The 18723-nt window shown below is 45.9% G+C and overlaps 1 protein-coding gene across 1 annotated transcript in view; it reads left to right on the top strand.

The window, feature by feature from the left end:
* T265_14657 (hypothetical protein) overlaps positions 1-18723 on the top strand; it is a gene marked incomplete at both ends in the record, with an annotated part of 81444 nt that overhangs the window by 7201 nt on the left and 55520 nt on the right. The window contains 5 exon segments of the mRNA XM_009174653.1: positions 7119-7278; positions 10283-10550; positions 14041-14284; positions 14980-15660; positions 18285-18720. Coding sequence (XP_009172917.1) covers positions 7119-7278; positions 10283-10550; positions 14041-14284; positions 14980-15660; positions 18285-18720 — 1789 coding nt within the window.

Genomic DNA, 18723 nt, shown 5'->3' with positions numbered 1-18723 from the left:
TGCTGTCGGTGCTACTCGCCTTCCAGGATGGGGACCGCGTGATCCTCACTGTGCCTGGTTGGAGACACTACAAGATATGGCTGTCAACCGATGTCAGTGGCGTTCTTGTTGTCAGTTTCTATCCAGGTTGCCTGAGTGAATGTCTGGAGGTGTAGGCAGCTCGGAATGATTGTGTTAAGCTAGCACTAAGTCCCTTCCCCGTCCACCTTTATTCGAATAAGCCATGGTTGTACGGCAGTGAAGCATCGGTGTTGAACACTGATGTCATGCTGTCGATGATGATGATGATGAAACTACCTGTATCAACAAGAGCTCGAAGTGGGATGCTATTGGCTTTTACATTGGTGACTGCTTCCTTGAGACACTCGGAGGCCGCAGCACTGATGCAAGATGGTCCACTTGAAACGGATGAGGTGTTTCTCAGATTAGTGGCGGATCTGCATACTTTTTGAAAATGCCCGTCCAACAATTTTGTAGGTCGATAATTTAGCGGGGCATTTACAACGCGGGTGCCGAGCATAGCCACAAAGGAAACATGAAGACCCCACACTAGTAGAAATCATCTGTTCAGACGATGTTGCTTGAGACTTTTGTGGGTGGTTCAATACGGTAGCACAGGGCAATTTATTGTTCGGCAAAAGCGACTGCGACTATTTTTGCTCTGATTCGACCTATTTCGCATGATTCTAGGTGATTTTAAAATCCAGCGACTTATGTTCCAATAGCATCTGACGATTAGTATCCATATAAAGTCAAGTAAGAAATGCGCCTTGTAATGCTTCATCGATATGTCCTGCACTGACAGCCGTAAGGCGGTAATTTGGCAACAAACTGCGAGGCTTTTGCACAAATTGATCAAGGTTTGGGTATCCGTCTTGATTACAAGTATTTAAAAGGTGCCGGGCGAGAATTTCATTTTTCGGTTGTAAATAGATTTCCCGCAACTTTGCAGTAGCTGATTCATATTCCTTACAGTTCTTGATGAAGCAGTGAACACTAGGAACAACGTAGCTTAACAAGATTTTCAGTTTATCTGGTGAATGAAAAGCAGTTGACGCAGGGGAATTTTCGGAATTTACAAAATCAATGCTCCTAGATATATGTCGTGTCCTGAGTATTGGCATCGGTATCGAACCGTTCAGGACGTAAGAATTGATCCATTCTTGGATAAAATTTTTTGGATGAGTAAATTGTTTGACGATGGTATTAACAAGATGTTTATCTGGTGAATGAAAAGCAGTTGACGCAGGGGAATTTTCGGAATTTACAAAATCAATGCTCCTAGATATATGTCGTGTCCTGAGTATTGGCATCGGTATCGAACCGTTCAGGACGTAAGAATTGATCCATTCTTGGATAAAATTTTTTGGATGAGTAAATTGTTTGACGATGGTAACCAAATAAAGGACGGAGAAACTGAGGACCGAGAAGGAAGGCTTTATTCATCTAAGACTGACACTACGAGCTGAAACGAGAAAAAGTGATTTAGCTTTAAAAAACAGAGTAAGTGTACAACAAGTGCACAGAGATCTTTCAGAGGCTTCCGTACGCAAGGCGGCGTCCGTCAGAGGTGCCGACTTTCTCCGTTCCTATTTAATTTCGTGATTGGTGAAACAATGAGACGAACGCCGGAAAGTCGTCAAAACCCTGGTATTCACATGGCTTCTGACGAAAACCTTGTTGATCTGGAACGTGCAGACGACATCTCTCTTGTCTTCGAAGAGGCGGAGAAGGTGCAGGTGTCTTTATGTAAAATAACTAAAGTCATCCAAGTCATTGTTATACACTTTGCACCCACGTGGTTTATGGTCATGTTCTCGGATGTTGTATACGACGATTACAATACAGGGAGAAGCATTCGAAGTTGTGGAATCTCGAGGGATTACGATAAAGTACAGGTGGTTATGTTGTATGGCTGTGAAACGTGGTCTATTCGAACAGCGGAGCTGAGCCCTCTTCAGGTTTTCGACCGCTGTTATCTTAGAACCATTGCCGTGTATTTTGGGTTCGACGAATCTGCAAAGAGGCAAATAGAAAACGAGTTTTTGGTTATGTAGTGTGTCCAGCACCAGAAACTGCGATAGTTGTTTCACGTATTGCGCATACCGAACCGTCGTTCGCCGAAGAGAACTGGTTGCCGTGCCCAGTTGAGAGCGGTGCAGGCGACGAGATGCCTAACCTTTAACCTAGCAATGGGGTATGAAAGTGACTACGAAAATTCTGGGTGCTGTCGATGTGATTCGCCTTTGGGGATGGGGCTGCGTGATCCCTACCGAGTCTGGTTGGTGACGCTGCAAGATACGATTACCAGTCGCTGTCAACGATATTCTTGTGGTCAATTTCTAAACAGATTGTTTGAATGCCTGGAGGTGTCTGAACGTCGGACTGCTTGTATTAAGCTAGTTTTATATTAGATTGGCGCGGATCACGCGGGATCTTTGTTTGCTCTACCTATCTATCTCAAAGCGTACCGCGCTAGTGAGGACAACGGTCCATAGATCTAATGATATCGAAGGAAACAATTCACACGAGGTCAGAAGATATTAAGCAATAGGGTATATACCTCCGGTCCACGACACGACAGACGGGGAACAGCCGTCGAAACAAATTGTAAGTCCAGGTATCCGAATGGTGACAAGAACGGTGGATCCAGTTCACGGGCACTGGTCTCAAGTAACAAACGGACGCTGTTGGGCCGGTTTTTTTGAAGTCAAGAGCTCTGACAGTTTCTCACGTACCAAAATACTAGTGTACAGCAAAGTGAACGGACAGCGGCACGAAAGCTTGCCAGTACCCAAGAAAAGTGACATAAAAGTACCGTATATACGCCTCTCTTTGTTAGTAAACAAGCCTAGATTCCTAGTTACTTGATATTTTATTGGTGCGGCGAGTAGTGCTTAGAAGAGGTTTGATCCTCGTAACGCAAACGCTGCTAATAGGTCGGTCAGCGGACAAGCTGGCTACTTTGCAACGGTCAAATCGATATCATTCGAAACCATCAAGGTACCTGCACCTGAATCCTGGTGTTCGTTTCAGTTGTGAATCGTGTGTGTGTGTACAACAATAGGTGACAGAGCTTATGTACCGACAGAGAGGAAACAAAAACTTCAAAAGAACAGAGGACTGATGAGGAAGAACAACAGTGCCATTGACTGTGTGATATCACGCAAGTGAGTACATTTAATCGTTGGATGCCCCAACGCCCCTACCAGTGCAGCTTAGTCATCTGCTGCTCTTTATTTTCTGGTCTTCATGTCATATGTTTGTCTGCTTCGGAAGACAGAGTAGGGTGACACAGTCGATGGCCTGGCATGCAAGATGCACGGTTTAGGCTTGATAGATGAGGCTGCAGGAGAAAAGCATTCGTCGTATCATAATCCTGATCATCAACTGCACAATACTGAGCACGGTCTCGTCGTTGTTATCGCATATCGACATTGCTGAGTCGGTGTTTTCATGATACGGGTTCACCGCGTTGACGGTCGCGGTTACTAAACACGAGCAATCTTCTCTTTTCCACACATTGATCAAGTTTCACAAGCGTAAAGCAACGTCTGGCTCTGTCGCACTGTAGACCATGCCTTTCGACAAAGGACTAAAATGAAGAGATCGGAGGCATCTAAAACGGTTCTCGCATTAACTTCATCAGCATTGTTAATAGTCGTCCAAAGTGATGCAAGCATCTAATTACGTGAATCCCTCTTTCTCTCTAGTAGTCCTTATGTCATGGTCAGGTTCCATGGTTTAAATTCCCAAGACTTGCAACAAGACTTTGCGCGTTGACGAGACAGGTACAATACCTATTAGCATGAAAATACTACTTTGCCGAATATGCCGAATAATGTGAACACTATTCAGCATATTTTCTTTCACCATACAAACTTCCAAGTTTGAATTCTTTGGAATTTAAGAAGAGGTTCGACAAGCACCTAAACTCTTGTCGGGCATTTCGTTTTATCCAGCAACCCAAGAATGATTGTGCTTCGCTTCTTTGAAGCGGGGTATCGAATCGCCATCGATACTTGCCTTAGTGGCAAGCTTTGAAAATACACCAAACGTTGGTATTCAGCCATTCCAAGTTCTGGATAAGAGCCTGCTGCCTTAATATTTCTACTCTGCGGACTAGTATGTTAAGTGCAGTGCGAGGATTTGAGATATCTACTAGGTTTATCAGGTCGCTGGTCTTCTTTTTGACAACTTAGTACAGGTAGGATTGCAGTCAGTGATGACACGGGATATTCTGAAAGTTCCGTTTACATTGGAGGGCAGGGATGCGAAGACAGGAGACAATGTGTGAAAGTGTGAAGAAACTGGAAATGCTACTAGCAAAGATGTAGCTTCATTCACTGGTGTCAGAGTCGTCACTTTATCCGGGTCGTAATCAATTATGTGTCGACCGCTCGACGAACTGTTGGACTTCAAACGAAAGAGAGAACCCACATTGATGGAGAAATTCCGTGGGTCCAGAAAGCCGAAGAGGGAAGGCGCAGGCGAAAAACTCCTGTAGTGTGCGTAAACTTCCAGTTCACTTTATCCGGGTCGTAATCAATTATGTGTCGACCGCTCGACGAACTGTTGGACTTCAAACGAAAGAGAGAACCCACATTGATGGAGAAATTCCGTGGGTCCAGAAAGCCGAAGAGGGAAGGCGCAGGCGAAAAACTCCTGTAGTGTGCGTAAACTTCCAGTTGATAAGTGCAACAGTTCAATACAAGTCTCCTATGAGCGAAACAATCACAGGTAACAATGGCTTGTTTATGTATAAAAAGAGGATCGCTTGAATCTTCTGGCTGAAAGCCTTCAAAACTAATTAAATTGGCCACCTTCAGTTGCTCAGTCGGATAATGGACTGGCAACGCTGCCATGGACAGCGAACTTGGAACCCCTGGTGGCTTCAGAAATAAGCGAATACCTTTTGTCCCTCATGCGTCACCGAGATGATGGTCTTGACGACCTACCACGCGGTCTGTTTAAAGATGAAGCTGGAATCCTTGGTCGGTACTTGTCCAACTTATTTGCCTGTAGCTGAGAGTAAGAGATATTTCTAACCAATTAATTTGGGTTAGTAGTGGTGCCCATTTCCAAAAATTGTTCTCTCAGTGAATATTGCAATCACAGAAGAATTATCTTGCACCCAACTGTAACTAAACTGTTAATGTCGGTTATTCTATGTCGTCTTAGGAAGGAATGTGGAGAGCGACCTCGAGAACAGCAAGCATGATTTTGGCTTGGAAGGCACCCAGTGGACTACGTCTTCACGCCCCCTGTTAGAGCAGTCACAGGCGTATAGGTGCCCTACTATCCAAGTGTTCATTCGAATTTGCGGACCGCTTAGTCCTTTCCAACACGATTACGCAACGGGGTATGCCCAAGAAGTTTGTGAATATCATGGTCTTTCCGTATTCATATATGGGCGCGTACGAATGTACTGGGAGCTCTCAAAACCATTCCTACAAGCAGTGCTTTCCAACATTTATGTACACTCCCTTCATTTTCGTTTAATTTCGTTTTTGTTGAGATGATGAAGCGAACACTAGAAGCTCTCCGAATCCCCGGTATTCAGATCTCTCCGGTCGAGGATCTTGTTAACCTTAAGTACGCCGATGACATTGTCCTCATTTTTGAGCAAGTGAGGGAGGCACAATGATTACTTAAAAACCTAATCACGGTCATCCTGGAAGTTGCAATAGCTCTGTCGGCGGTGTGACAGACGAAATCAGTGCACGAATCTCAGAGGCCAGAATTGCGCCTCCGGATTTGCGCCGTCAAACAGGCATCTCATTTAATCTGAAAGGACGCGTGTATCAGGCGTTGTTGTGCGGCAGCCAGACGTGCCACTTCGGGTGCAGTGTCTATGACATCGAGTCTTTGATTGCCGACGGCTGAGAAGTATAGCTAGGATTGATTGAAACTAGCGAATTCTGCAACATGGTGATCGATCATGAAACGGGCTTTTGTAAAAGCAGAGAGTACCTCGCTCAAAGAATACATCCTGCGTTGTAGGCTAAATTGACTGAGGTATGTGTTACACCTGCCGAGTTGCCGACTACCGAAATGAGCGCTTTTTTCCGTGACTAATTCGGAGTTTTGGAAACCTAGAGGTGGAGAGGATTTTAAATGACAAAAGGGAATGAAGCATGTTACGTGAATTGTGGGTGCCGTTGGTGCTACTCGCTTTCCAGGATGGGATCCACATGACCCCATCTGTACTTAGCTGGTGACACTGCACGATATGAAGGATAGCAGATATCACTGGAGTTCATGCTGTCAGTTTCTATCCAGATTGTCTGGTCGCATACTGGATGTGTAGACTCCTCGGATGTTTGCACTGGACTGGCCGTAGCTCCCTCTCCTTATCCCTTCTCTTTTTTCCTCTGCTGGACTATATTCAAATACATGGACAAGGTTGTATGGCAGTGGAACACTAGTGTTCTCGTCTGGTGTTGTTGTCAATGATGATGTTGATGGTAACGAGAAATTATGGCGTAGCTAGGCAAGTCGGTGTTAACATAGCATGTGCGGCGCGAATGGTTTTCCTGACCAAACACACATCTTAACGTCACCGCTATCATTGTCCTGATCTCAGTTGTCATTACTGTACGACATTTGTATGCGGTAGGCGTGGGCTACCACCGAGGTGCCATTAGCTGAAACTGAGGAATGATTACGATCCTCGTCTGAACGCAACACAGCGGTATTGGACAGAAAAATGCCACGACATTTGACTTTGTAAGGGTCGAATCGCCACTCACGTTCTGACTACCAACCTCGAGGGTTAGAAATCTGGCGTCATCCATAGTGTACTTAATTGGGTTGTGGAGGCGCGCAAACCGTCATGTGTTACTGCGTGGTTGTAAATGACAATCTGTCACTCGACAATCCAGTCAATATCGCTCCTTCCAAGCGAAACGGCCCAATGGTTATAGCGCGAATTTATTGACCGTGTTTCGAACCTGGTCTCTGCAATTCGACTTCTCTCTAGGTTTGGGCAACCTGGCAGTGTCCCAGCCCTCGTGCTTCCTTCGAGTGGCATGGTAGCTGGGCACCGGGAAGGGTGTTACAGTCTGACACATCCTACGTTCCCAGGTGCTATACTTTCTATATGTCTCACCTTTTAGGTCGACCTTTCGGCTCCACAGCCTTGGTGGTCAAAGTGGAACGAGGTGGATCTGCAGACGCAGGTGGCATTCGCGTTGGGTCACGTGTCCAAGCCCTCAATGGACAGCCTGTACGATCCATGACATTCCTTCAAATTTCCAACATAATCCGTTCCTCCAGGTTAGTCAATCTTTTTCTCGTTAGGTCGCTGTTTTTGGTCTACACTGAATGATTCCTGCAAATCGTGACTATTGTCCTGCTGTATATAGTTTGCTACGAGCTTCGGCGGTAGTCTGCGCACTGCAATTCCTGTTTTGCACAGTGTGGAGTTCTGCTGATACACTGACAGGTAGTTCTTCCTTTAATGCAGCAGTGCAACTGACACATTCTCTTCAATTGTTGTACTTCATCAACAGATTCAGCCGACGAAATTTGTGTGCGCCCATCGACAATCATTCCCGCGTTCCTGTTCCACCGCCTACACCAGGCGCGAGAGAGATACCTTGTAAATTTCCAGCCATCTGATTTGCCCCAACCACTGTCTGTTTTTGGTATCATGAAACTACAACTACTCGCTCAATTTTCAGTGACCATCCGTGCATGTTCGTTCCAGAAAACGAATATTCTTGTACTTGGGTTTATCTATTAAGTTACTCGCGTTCTGACGCTACCCTATTCGCTGAAAAGTGCACTCAAACATTACTGTGGATGGCGATGATGATGGTGGGCTCAGTACTTTTTGATCTTGTGAATTTCCGGTCGATTTTCCTGGACCGAAGCCATATGAAACCATTTTTTCAAGGGCTACGGAACAGGTGAACTACTATGGGTAATGAATGCCTTTTAGCAGACAGATCGTTCGGCTCAGAAAACTGTTTGGGTTCTTGAGCTAAATCTTTTGCGTAGGTTGGAGTTGTCTTCGGCATCACCGCTGAATTACCTTTGCCTCTGGCGTAACTCACCTTATCGACCGTTTGTAACCGTCCTTGTCCGCCTTAGCGGTTTTTTAGAGTATTCTCCCTCTAAAACGGAGAGTACAAGCCAATCGCACCACCTAGTGTAGCAAGGCACATGTCGCCAGTCAGAGACTGTCACATTCAGTGTGTTCGTTGGCTCTAAAATCTCGATTTGAACACACAATCAAGTCCGTTTCAAAGCAAACTCTTTTCTTCAATTCGAGTGCAGACATGTTTGTACAGCTAATGTATTTCGTGCGGCCAAACACACTTAGTGTGTGGGTTGTTTGGTCAAAAACCGACCACGTTCATGCACAGACTGTGGAGGAAAACAACCGAGTGAAAGTGTGATCCTGGGCGATATGGAAAGAGTCGCTCTATCTAGCTTGTTCCTGATGGTATTAGGACCCAAAGCAGTTCTCATGTCATCACGTCATTATGTGTTCCTCATATTCCACTATGTGCTTAAATTACGCAGTGACTGGACGGCTGGTTTCCTGGGAAGACTAACCCCCAACTCGGGCGGTAGACCAATTTTCGAATCCAAAACCTCCTCATAAGGAGCTGGAAAACTCGTCCACTCCGTTTTTCTGACGCACAGCTGATTATTTAACTGTTTCTGATGAGTAATCGTTGAGTAGGAGAAACTCTACGGCTCTTTTGCGGATGTTTCGGATTAGGTTTTCCGATCCACACTCATGTGGCAAAGCCAGGTGCCGGCTGCCCCGAATATCCAGTCTCCTCAGTTCTCGTATGGGTTTACTGGGTATCGTGTTGCGCGTGACTTTGATTGGACTGGGGGCTGTCAATACGCCTAGATTCATGTGACTGGTTCGCGTGAATAGACGCTGCGCAGAATTCCGATCCACAGTCATGTGGCAAAGCCAGGTGCCGGCTGCCCCGAATATCCAGTCTCCTCAGTTCTCGTATGGGTTTACTGGGTATCGTGTTGCGCGTGACTTTGATTGGACTGGGGGCTGTCAATACGCCTAGATTCATGTGACTGGTTCGCGTGAATAGACGCTGCGCAGAAATTGTTTACGACGGATTAGATACCTATTTGTAACGCAACAATGCAAAATTTTGTGCACTTCAACTCACAGCACCACACAGACACTTTTTTGGTACCACTTCAGTGCGACAACTACTCGACCATGAGTTTTCAGGTAACGAAATTATCTTGCTGTTGACAACCGGTACATCGAGTTACGCAGTTATTTTCAAGTGGTTTTTGCACTGCATAAAACATAGGGTGTGTGTGTGTGTGTGGCTACACTGGCCTCCGCGAGGTAACCGTGCTGGGATTCGGCCAATGTAAGTAACCTTTCATTAGTGCCTGAGCTAGCTGTTGCATCCGAATCAATGGCCATATATCTGCAGTCGAGCGACTCAGCTGGCCAATGCTTTGAAGTCACCACACCAGGCTAACTGGATCAACCATTGTCGGGCACATGCTTGCAGATAACTATCATACTTCGCTGAAATACACATAAGACATGAGACCACTGCTGTCTGCGGCGAATTCGGCTGCTAAGCTGACCATTTCTAATAAGCTCTTTATTGAGGCAGAACGATCGGACTACTGGTGAAAGGAAGAAAGCATTCGCTGCGGAGTTATTTACTAGAAAACACCAACTGAACACTTACGGACTATTGGACAGGGAAGCAAAACTCTCATATGAATCTTGTTTACAAAAACTGAATACCCATCTTCTCCTCGGACGCGCCTACCTGAGCTTTCATTGACTGTTACTCAAATGCAAGCAATTGCTACGAAGCGACTCCACAAATTCTGTAGCAGATCTCACTTTTCAAGAGACGCAATGCTGACTTACGAGAATACATACTACTCGCATGCCCTCCCATTAGTAGTATCACCGTTACACTGGTAAACAGTGTCACGGTGATTGTCGGGGCCGATGATTACCTAACAATGAGTGTGGAATTTTGTGGTAAGTACGTGGCCTGAAACCATCCAAGCCAATGCTATCTTGTTTTGATACCTTACTCGCGTATGGCCCATGAACGCGGTTTTCTGGTGCAGTGGCTGCAACGGAAGGGCATAATGCAATCACTGTTTCACTTCTCCCCCTTCTCATACATTGTTTACTGGAAACCCTACTTCTATTTGTAATGAGGTTAGCGTGATTTTTCATTTTACTGTTTCTTCAAATTGGACTGTCTGTACCATCTGCGTTTTATCGATTTTTCTCCGCCCTGCAATGTAGAAACACATTAAATGTCTCATTTATTGACCCGAGTCCCGTGGTCACAGAGAAGAGTGTGTCCTCTGGCCCTGAGGATGAAATAGCCCATCCCGCTACTTCCATGTCTCGTACCAGTCACCGGCACGACCCGGAGGAGCATCCATCGAATGGGACTTTATTCGGCTCTGTTGTTCAAATGACCGAAACTGAGGTTCCTGCAATGAACCCCTACGACTCTACGATTTCTTTTTCTCCACACAATCCAACAGATGAATACAAGTGTCTTTCGGTAAGAATTTATTGGTCTTTTTTCTTCGTTTCTTTCCCGCTGTCCTCTCCTAGAGGTCATGACTGTTAAGCAACTAGTTAATTCCGCCTTTTTTCTAGTTTTTCTACTCCATTAATAACTTTTCAGCCCTCTAATATTTCGCACATTCTTTGAATTCTTAGCTACTAATGTACTTGTTTCGGTGGCTTTGTGTAGTACTTTACGTTTCATTAAAAATGGAACAAATTTGGCGACCAAGTTAGTTGCTGGCCGGGATAGTGATCATCCCTAGCGATGTTGTGGAATATAGATAGCTCGGGTGCGCTTCTTGATCGTTGGTTCGTTCGCCGAGCTTGGCAGTCACCAATCGAGGTGACATCGTCACTGCGGCGTTCGCCAATCGTTCACCAATCGAGGTGACATCGTCACTGCGGAGTTGAGTGGGTGAATTCCTCCTCTTCTGCCTGTGCTCATATAGTTTCCAAACAGCATCTGAAGTGATTGGTTGGTCCAGAGGCGGTCTTCGCGCTGTTTGATTGGTCACCTGTAAATCTGAGTTGGTCTTACTCCCAGTTTGTCCTTGCGTGTGCGAGTATTTGAGCATTGTCTCAACTGGATTGATGTCCTTTGTTGGTGGATCGAGACAAGTTAGATTGGGTCATTTCTTCTGCCGAGAGCGAGAGTGCCGAGGCGTCGTACTCCACAGAAAAATCGATCATTAAACACATCGACATCGACCTAATCTGTTAGCCGTTACGAACAAAAGAACTGCACGGTCACGGGACTCTGAGCCACATGTGAAATCAAGAAACCTAACGACACCCAACGGAGCAATGCATCAGAGGGAGAAAACCACTAAAAACAGAAGGCCACTGAATCAACCAATGAATTGAACAAATTCAGACTGCAAAACAAGAATGAAACGATCCAGTCACAACGGAAGCAAATAATTGTCGAATTGAATGCGTCCAGCGAAACAACTAGATACAAGGGAATGAGACCAACTCAAATTCACAGCTGACCAATCAACTTTCGCGAAGACCGCCTCTGGACCAACCGATCACTTCAGAGTTAACAGATGCTGTTTAGAAACTATATGAGGGCAGACAGAAGAGGAGGAATTCACTCACTCAACCCCACAGTGACGATGTCACCTCGATTGGTGATACAACGTTTGCGATCCAACTGCCAAGCTCGGCGAACAAACCAATAACCTAGTGATCTCTTTTCGCTGGATCAGTCCGTCTTCAGTCAGTCCCACAAAGCCCTTTGAACTTCCAACTGTTCGAATACCGACTTGGTGTGTGTTTCTCCAGTCCACTCTGTTTGCTTGTACGTTTTGCGTATGTTTCACTGTTTTTTTTTCAGGAGTTTTATAGAAACACACTTTTCTTGCTTTGTAACCGGTAGTTGCGTAAGATAGAAAATGATCAATAGGTATCCAACTAGGTTGTTGAGTCGGTAGCGTGCGGTCTTCTCCCCTCTACTATTTCCAATCACCTGCTGTCCAAAATGATGATGATGATGTGCGGGTGCCATCTTTCTGAGTATGGTTCGAATCCGACCTCCGCCTCTCGGCTTGGGCAACCTGGCAGTATCCCAGCCCTCGTGCTTCCTTCGGTTCATTCCGGCACGACCTCCGCCTCTCGACTTCCTCTGTCTAGGCTTGGGCAACCTGGCAGTATCTCAGCCCTCGTGCTTCCTTCGGGTGGCATGGCAACTAGGCACCGGAAGGGTGCTACAGCTGAACGCTTCTTTCTTTCTGAGTATAGCTACATTGTTGGTAAATATAAACATGGGTATATTTATATAGTGCATATGGTTTTCATACATATGGTTTATATAGTGTATATAGATAGTATACATATCGTCAGGAAGAGCCTGTTTGCTTGGCAAAAACTGTCGTCTGAGTATGCAGAGAGGGGAAACATGTGAGCCAACGAAGCCGCACGGTCGAGAAGTGAACTATTCTGTCAGACGCAGATGGGTGTGATGTGTAGGTGGATCCTCACGTACGTTGTGAACTAGAGGTAGTTGGAATACGGACAATAGTTCTGAGATGTTATTTTTGGTAGGCCCACCCATTTTCGGGATTGTACGGACGTTGTTTGAATAGAAAGCGACTGAACCTTCGTGCTTCCCTCGGGATACGCGGCAGGTAGTTTTCGAAAGGGTTCTGTGGTTGAACTATTCGGTTTTCGATCATTGGTTAGTCTGTCGTGAAGCTTTTGGTGTATATGAAACTGCACCGGATATTGGTAATAATAGTAATCGTTCAGCAGTAACATTCTTTCATTGCTTAGCCGCTGTGCCACCCGAAGGAGGCTTGAATACTGCCATGTTGCCCAAGTCTAGACAGAAGAAGTCGAGATGGAGAGGCTGTGTTTGAACCACGGACCTTCCGTTCAGTAAATTCGCCCCCCGACCACTGAGCCACCTCGCCTCTGCAGGGGATTTGTGTTGAAACAACGTGATATACACTTTCTTGTCATCGTGAGAAGACATGCTTCTCTTTTCACGATGGCAAGAAAGTGAATATCACCTTGTTCCAGCACAAATCGCCTGCGGAGGGTTCATTCCCCAGCCAGTCTCCACAGATTGTGGATTGCTCCTATGAATATCTCCCAGCTCCCATTCCAAGACGAACTATGGCTGATCGCTAGTACGGCTACCAGCTTCTGGATAGTTTACATCCCAGAGAAGGATACTTTTAGTTAATAAGCTGAAACTTGCTTCAACGGTTACACGTTACCTGTATGTGACTTCTCGGTTGGACTCTTCAATGATCTCCTCAGGACGGGACACCCTGCATTACGTACTCCATTAGGAGCATATTGTGCACCGCAGAAGTTACTGGTTTCTATTAGAAGCACATTCCGCAGAGACGAGTCCTCCTGAACAAGAGACCCGTACTTGTGCACCTCGAAAGGAGGCACCTAATCGTGTTCCTTCATAGAACGGACCCCTTTGGTATATGTTCGCTTTGACAACAGTAGAACTTTTGTAGACCCAGTTAGTTTCCTTGCTGTCGTGAAACAACGCATGCTAGTAGATGATTGACACTTGGTTTTATCGCCTACAGGTTCTTCACAGAATCTATCTAGCCTTATTGTAAGTTTTTAGTGTTGACCGCATGACATCGTTTGTGATTCTCAGTTTCGTTTGTATCGTTTTGTTTTCCTTCACCTTTTGGATGATGGCGTACCCATCACCCAAACCCGAAGGAAGCGTTTCTGTTATTTTTCTCTAGCCGCTAGCATACTTCTCATCCCCAACTTCTTACAATTCGATAGTCTGTTGCACATGACTCTCAAACGTGTATCGAAAAGCATGTTGGCAATGTTTTTCTCTGGCCACACAGCGGTTCATCTCACATGCCTGAAGGGTCATGCTATGGGCACACAATCGAGTAGAATGAGCTCGCATTCAACTTGGCGTGAGAAGCATGATTACCGTTTCTTTTAACTCCTCATAATTACGTCTCACTGATTGACGCATGCCTACTCTCCAGTCCTCGTTGCAGAATTCTCCGATCGTACCTACCATCCCCGATTATGCTAATCCGGAATCGTCTGCTCGCAACTCGGAGCACACTGACTCGGTCACCGAACAACAAATGGTTCTACAACCACGTGTGGATTCGCTTCATTCATCTCCATCACCTTCGGATTCCTCTTCTCATTTGATCACTTCTAACCTGGGCCTATCACACAACGCTTCACCCCTACCTTTACGGAAAAATAGCAGCAATGCAAGTAGGTTGTGCTCGAGATCCGAATGCTACCGGGGTATTGTTTTGTGATGTGCCAGTTGTGTGAAGTTTTCGGTTTGTGCTTTATTGATTCAGGTTCTATCTTATTGGCAGCCAGTTCTTAGTCTGGCCGAATACTTTGGTAATTACCTGTGTCTGAAACTTGAGCATTGATATGTTACGATGGTCCCCCGAGATAACTCCCCGGAGTTGGATATGTGATGCGCACCTCTTTGCAGTTGGACACCCAGAACTCATTTTGAGAAGGAGCGTTTGATGCATGGGATGTTTTTATATCACGTAATCATAGTAACCTGTTCCCTAAGGCTCATGCGACGCGAGTCTCAATTAGAGCGAAAGTTTTTGTTTGGCTGAGCTTATCAGGATTTGATTATGATTCAGCTTTTGATATTGTTTTTGTGCTTTCTCTGAACCGACCAATCTTGGCCAATCCATGAGAGTAGCGAAGCTACTGCCGTGGACTAGGTGTACAATCCACGTAGCTAGAGCCCCACCCCCCACCAAGTAGAGGCGAAAACTATCTCGTCATTTATGGTAGAATACGGTATCGCACATAGCCTTGAGCTTGGTCAATGTGCATACCGTGATCTAGAGAAAGTAGGCGTGAGCGTGTGGACTCAGTTCCGCCACATCAAACGTCGTCAGTTTTTCACCTGTTTTTTTCTTTCCTCCGTGCAGATTCAGGTGTTAGTCCACTTTTCACGAAGTTGCAGTCGTCACCCGTTTTAGAAGAACGGATTTTGTATCCGTCCTCATGTGTGGAGCCACGAAAACCCGCAACATCAGTCGACCCAGGGTCAGCTGACGTGTCCACATCAAAGGAATCTCCATGCCAACAGGACACTAGTGATGAACATTCTATCCGCAGGACGCGACAGACTAATCCAACGCGTCGTCTGACAATCGATCGACCGGAATGCAACGAGGAGCTCACAGAGACAATACACTTCGTGCGCAAACGTGCTTATGCTTCCGCTCGTTATTCCAGTAAGACTGATCAGTTTCTAGGGTTATCGCCAAAGTTGTCGGTGAGTAACGACGTTTCCGCGGATTCCCCCTGTCAACTTTTGCCGGCTGCACCCCAGCACACGTCTCCTGGTAGTGCCTACGTGATCGAGCCGCGTATTACCCACCTTCCTGGTCGCCGTAGTAGTGGCAGAACACATACAGCCATGGCAAAACCTTTTCCTTCTCCTTCGACCCACACCAGCCCGAGTGGACTGAAACTGGCTGAGTGTCCGCTCTCTTCGTCCCAATCCACAGACGGCCTCTCTAGTTCATCTGCTGATGCAAATTCACGTTTGTCCCCAGAAAGAAACCCACTTTCTGCAGACAGCATTGATAGATCCGTGACAATAAGTGAGTTAGCTTGCATGCACCGTTTCTTCTTGTACGAGTTTTAGACCGACTTCCGCTCACAGGGGCATCCGTAACGGTGTCAAGTGCATTTTGGAACAAATGATCCCGTCGAATAGTTGGATTCTTCAAATTTTCACCTGATTGGATATTGGCGTTGTCAACATTCAGCCTATATTGAATTCCCTAAATGTTAACAATTCAACAATTTCCGAACAAGAAATTTATGGCTGAACGGATGCAGGAATACACATTTTCTCTTTCGAATGTCTTAGGGGAGAATATCTTGGCCAGTTTCTTTGGGTAGAGTTCAGAGAAAACCAGAAGTTTACTGCGAGAGCCTCACGGCAATGCACCATAGAGGTTACCGAGGATCATGTGCTACCAAGTAACATAAGAAGCTCTTCTCTTCGCATCTAAGGGCTAAGCGTTTCCAGCCAGTGTGCTTCATTCCTGCTCGTTTGATGCGCACAAATGTGTGTATGTAGGGTGGGGCTGTTGAGACCCTAGAGTGCATTTGAATGACAGAATTAATGTACCAGGTCCCATGTTATCCTGTCACGATTGGAACAAGGTACTGTTCAACGCTGGTGGGTCGGTTTGTTTGACTGATGCAACAGTCAAGTGTGTTTTTCCTTTCGGAAACTATTTCTATGCTAGGAGAATGCCACGCGCTCAGACTACCAGTGAAATGGAGAAGGCCTTGGCTGCGGAGTTATTTATTAGAAAACGCCAAGCGAACAGTTACAGACTATTGGACAGGGAAGCAAAACCCTCATTTGCATATTGTTTACAGAAGCTAAATATCCATATTCTCCTTCAACGCGTCTTCCTGAACTTTCCTGGATATTCATTGACTGTTTCTCAACTGCGACTCCACAAATGCCGTAATAGATCTCACTTTTCAAGAGGTGCGAAGCGGATTTACGAGAAGACATACTACTCGCATGCTTCATCAGTAGTATCCACTGTTACGCCAGTGACCTCCAGATAGCGCTGCGTTGAATGCTCTAATTACTGATCGGGAGCTCCGTCATTTGACTGTCAGCCCTCGAGCTTCCTTGAGTTAGTACGACAGCTAGGCCCTGAACGACGTTACGGTTTCACACTGTCAGTTCCTACATTGGGATACCTGACGACTAACTTTGTCACTTTTTTGTACGAAGGACAATTCGGTAAGAACTGTTGAAACTTGTGTCTGTAGTAAACGAGAGCACAGTTTTCCTCTGGGATGCTTGATTCTGTGGACTGTTGCACACATATGTGGACATGAATCCACTCATAAAACACTTGAGGCATAATGACAAGATTAGGGGCGAGATGGCCAAAGTGGTTAGAGTGCGAACTTACTGACCGGAAGGTCCGTGGTTCGAACCTGACCTCTGCCTATCGACTTCTGCCTAGGCCTGGGTAACCTGGCGGTATCCCGGCCCTCGTGCAACCTTCGGGTGACATGGCAGTTAGGCACCGAAAGGGTGCTACAGCTGAATGATTTTTTTACGATGACAAGGTCTGTACTCGGCTGAAACAAGCTCCCAGGCATCGTGGGAGGTGCGAATGGAGGGGTTTGATAAAATTGTGAATAAGCTATTTGTTTTTCTTACTGGATAATAAAAAGCACCGCAAAACCTGAAGTGTGCTGATTTTTTCTTCGATTTTGAACTAACCCCACTGGTAGTTGAGAGGTAAGACGCTGAATGAGGCTTCACCATACCGGAATTAGTGATAAATTCAGCGAACGGCTACCGTGACTATGCTGTATTGAAACTTTGATGGTTCCAAATTCCGAACGAAAGTAGAGAAAGTCAAAAGGAATGACTGGCCTTAATAGAATTTCGAATACAATAAAGCGATAACTGAACCTTTCCAGAATCGAGTATCAGTTGTATGCTCGCATATCGTCTCGACCCATTGAATCAACTGAACACTATTCACAAGTCACAAGCGCAATGTGGCAACAGTCTTACATCTTATTGTCTGGGAGTTCAATTGAGGTTCACCCTGATTGGTGTTTCTGAGTGCTTTATAGATTTAAAAGACGTCCTCAACTGGTCCACCGACCCATCATCGAAAGTGGATTTGAAAAAAAAAGACGGAAGCCTCTTATGGACATATCTCCGTATTTGTTGTGACATTCTGTTTTAGCCCACCACCATTTCTAGATTTGTCCTTTTTGTCAACGTACTTGTCAAGACTTGTTCTCCGAGCGAACATTTGTTAGGTTTTCATAAAGGAAACTACTCACAAGGTTGCTGAACACTCTTCGACAGCCCACGACCCGTTTCGCCCTTCTTGGGGCTCATCAGGTAGGCGCAGTCCCCGAGTTTCCGTCAACAATATTCGAAAGTGGATTGCTGTTCACGCAACAGTTGACTGGTTGAACGAATTCGGTTGTGTTGCTTTCATTTCACGGGGTAAAGTCTGTTGGTCTTGTGTATGTGTATGTGTGGTACTGTGTGTACTGGTCGTCCCAACTGGGCTGAAAGGTTTGCCTGATTGCCTTCTTAGACGAGGCATTGCCGTAACCTAAACCAGGAGATGCTTCTTTGAGCATAAACTGTTTTAAATGATTATTCTCATTAACCGCGAGTCTTGTGCCGTTTCGCCCTGTTCACACCTTTTCCTAGGCATGGAGCGCCGTGATAGTGGTAATGGGGGACAAGATCTCATGCGGAATCCAAATGGTCCACTTCTGTCCACGAATGGTCAGTCTAAACAGTCGACTGCTTCGAGACCTAACGGAACACACAGCAACGATGGGTTGGACGTCCCGTTTGCGTCAGCAACTGAGCGGTTTACAGTGAACAGTCACGGCGGTAATTTCGCTACTTCAGATAACCCATGGGTGAAAGCTGGAGAGGCCTATCAGGAGATTGAAGCAGCCAATCAGGAACTCGCAAGAAGACTTATCAACCAAAGTGTTGAGGCAGACTTGGTGGATAGTCAGCGCGGGTTGCTGATGTGTGACACACTTCATGGTATCGAACGGGGCCAGCAGAACAAAGAGAACCGATTAGCTCTTCCGCGTTACGAGGCATGGTTGGCGTCGGGAATCTGGTACACGTA

The sequence above is a fragment of the Opisthorchis viverrini genome (genome assembly GCF_000715545.1).
Source record: "Opisthorchis viverrini unplaced genomic scaffold opera_v5_232, whole genome shotgun sequence".
NCBI classification, from domain to species: domain Eukaryota; kingdom Metazoa; phylum Platyhelminthes; class Trematoda; order Opisthorchiida; family Opisthorchiidae; genus Opisthorchis; species Opisthorchis viverrini.
This window is presented reverse-complemented; position numbering and strand designations above follow the sequence as displayed.